The 2,632-nt window shown below is 42.1% G+C and overlaps 1 gene segment (V, D, J or C); it reads left to right on the forward strand.

Annotated features, from left to right (window-relative positions):
* The first annotated feature begins 1,285 nt into the window (after window positions 1–1,285).
* On the forward strand, window positions 1,286–1,846 carry LOC134405928 (immunoglobulin heavy variable 3-48-like). The segment is given in 2 exon segments: window positions 1,286–1,346; window positions 1,461–1,846. Coding segments are annotated over 2 exon segments (432 nt in total).
* The last annotated feature ends 786 nt before the right edge of the window (window positions 1,847–2,632 follow it).

A 2,632-nucleotide genomic window follows, 5' to 3' on the forward strand; every position in this document is an offset into this window, starting at 1 on the left:
GAATAGAATCTACCGTGGGCTGTAAGGGAAATGAAATGGACAGCTGAGCATGGTGGTTTGTGGTTTCAATTGCAAGGATGGTTGTTTCCTCATCAGCTTGCTTGCTTGAACACTATGTAGGCCCCTTGAGAGCCTGACACTCTAAGAGACGTATCCATGGTTCTCTCTTAAAAGCTGAGGCAGCCTTCGCCACCCTCACTTTCTAATGTGTTGAATGAACAGAATTTTATTGGCGGCATGTAAACCGTAGTTCGTCTTTTTTGATATATTACCCACATTCTCTATGGCTCACAGAGAATGCATGGTGGGGAAAAGGGACATTGAGACAGCCTGGAGTTCTCAAATTGGGAGCTCACCCTTCTGAGAGGTTTAGTTGGGTGGGAATGTGGGATAGGGCCATCTGTGTTGAATTCTCTTCTGAAGTTATGTGGCTGCTTCTCTGTAAACTTGTTTTGTTCCATGTGGCTTTTTTAGTATTAGAGCAGAGCAGTCCAGTTGGTATCCAGGGAGAATTCCAACTTCACAGTGTTCCCAAAATCCTATTCTCTGGTGGCAAACATTGAGCAGAGCAGGAAGAGAGACAGAGGGTACCTTCGATTCTCCACCCTCTTTCCTGTTGATATTCCACTAGACACATTTTTGGGTGTATCTAATGGTGTTTGGGTCAGGGGGAGGGATAGGGAGACTTAAAGCCCCATCACAACTAGGTCGAAAAGTGCGGCTCCCATCACTTCTCTGTCGGCGCTCTGATGTCGCTCCTTGAAAACAGGAAGTAATTAGGCCCATTCAGTCTGGTAGGAGAGAGCAGTAATCAGACTTGTTCTGGGTGTGTGTGTGTGTGTGTTTGCAGTGCAACAAAGGCCAGAAGTGGCGAAAGAAATGCGAGAGGCAGATGACGTCATGTGAACAATTCCTGAGTGCCCAGTAATGAGTGGGTGTAAAATGCATGTCGGATAGAGCTTTTAGGGTCTCCTCTCCTCTCTCTCATACAGAATTTCCTCTAACGTATCAATTTCTATATGCAACTTTTCCTCATAAACTTTCTTTTTTGGGGGGAAATCCTAAAGTTCAGAGCTAAGAACTGCATAACAAGATCTGCTTTAAGATGTAAACAAAGCAAACAAACCAGAAGAACAAGATAGAGGTTGGCAAAAGTCTGGGTAGCTCATTTATACTGAGGTGTATGCAAATATGGGGGCAGTTTCCTCTTTAAATTCTTCCCCTGCTACACCAAGAGATACAACTTCTTGCTTCTGTAATCACCTTCCAGTCAATCTTTTCAAAGCAACAGGAAAAAAATATGATATTTTGGATTCAATTCATTTTCCTTTCAGCCATCTTCAGAGGTAATTGTTCTTGTTTTTCTTCCAGAGCATGACATGACAACACTTACAGTCTAGTGGTTAATGTCTAAAGAGCTTTACTATCTTCCGATCTTTACAATATCTTTTTCATTACAGGTGTTCAATCAGAGATCCGTCTGGAGGAGACTGGAGGAGATATAAAAAGACCTGGAGAGTCTGTCCGGCTCTCCTGTGAAGGGTCAGGGTTCACCTTCAGCAGCTATGAGATGATGTGGGTCAGACAGGCTTCTGGGAAGGGACTAGAATGGATTGCACGAATATATGAAAGTGGAAGCACACAGTTCTATGCTGACTCAGTAAAAGGGCGCTTCACCATCTCCAGGAACAATGCTTTGAACATGGTGTATCTTCAGATGAACTCTCTAAAACTCGAAGACACTGCTCTGTATTACTGTGCAAGACGCACAGTGAGAGGAAGTGAATCTGAGCTTAGACAAAAAAAATCTCATTTGCTCCTGGCAACGCTTACAGTGTCTTCTTAACATTTGTTTTATTTACAAATATTATGAAAGCTATTTCAAATTTTATTTCATATTAGAAGAAATCAAGGCACTCTTTCTGGTTTCAGATGTGAAGCTGAGTAGTTCCTAATCCTAATCAGACTTGGTGGTTAAGCCAGAAAGCCAGGCCATGTTCAGTAGGCACCTTAAACCATGGCTTTAATGATGGTAAATAAAGCAAAAAGCCTCATTAACCCTTGTTAAAGCCATGGTTTCTTTGGCTTTCTCGTTTATGGTGTCTTATTTATTATTTTATTTATTTATTTATTTATTTTCATTTATATACTGTCCCATAGCTGAAGCTCTCTGGGCGGTTTACAAAAGTTAAAAACAGTAAACAGTAAAAAAGTATACAAAATGTAAAACCATCAAAAACATTAAAAAAACCACAATAAAAACAGTGATAATGGTAATGGATGCTGATACTGATATTGATAATGCTGTTGCTGCTGCTAATCATAGAATCATAGAATAGCAGCGTTGGAAGGGACCTACAAGGCCATCGAGTCCAACCCCCTGCTCAATGCAGGAATCACCCTAAAGCATCCCTGACAGATGGTTGTCCAGTTGCCTCTTGAAGGCCTCTAGTTTGGGAGAGCCCACAACCTTCCAAGCTAACTGATTCCATTGTCGTACTGCTCTAACAGTCAGAAAGTTTTTCCTGATGTCCAGCTGGAATCTGGCTTCCTTTAACTTGAGCCCATTATTCCATGTCCTGCACTCTGGGAGGATCGAGAAGAGATCCTGGCCCTCCTCTGTGTGACAACC

The sequence above is a fragment of the Elgaria multicarinata genome, chromosome 11 (assembly GCF_023053635.1).
Source record: "Elgaria multicarinata webbii isolate HBS135686 ecotype San Diego chromosome 11, rElgMul1.1.pri, whole genome shotgun sequence".
Classification (NCBI taxonomy): Eukaryota; Metazoa; Chordata; class Lepidosauria; order Squamata; family Anguidae; genus Elgaria; species Elgaria multicarinata.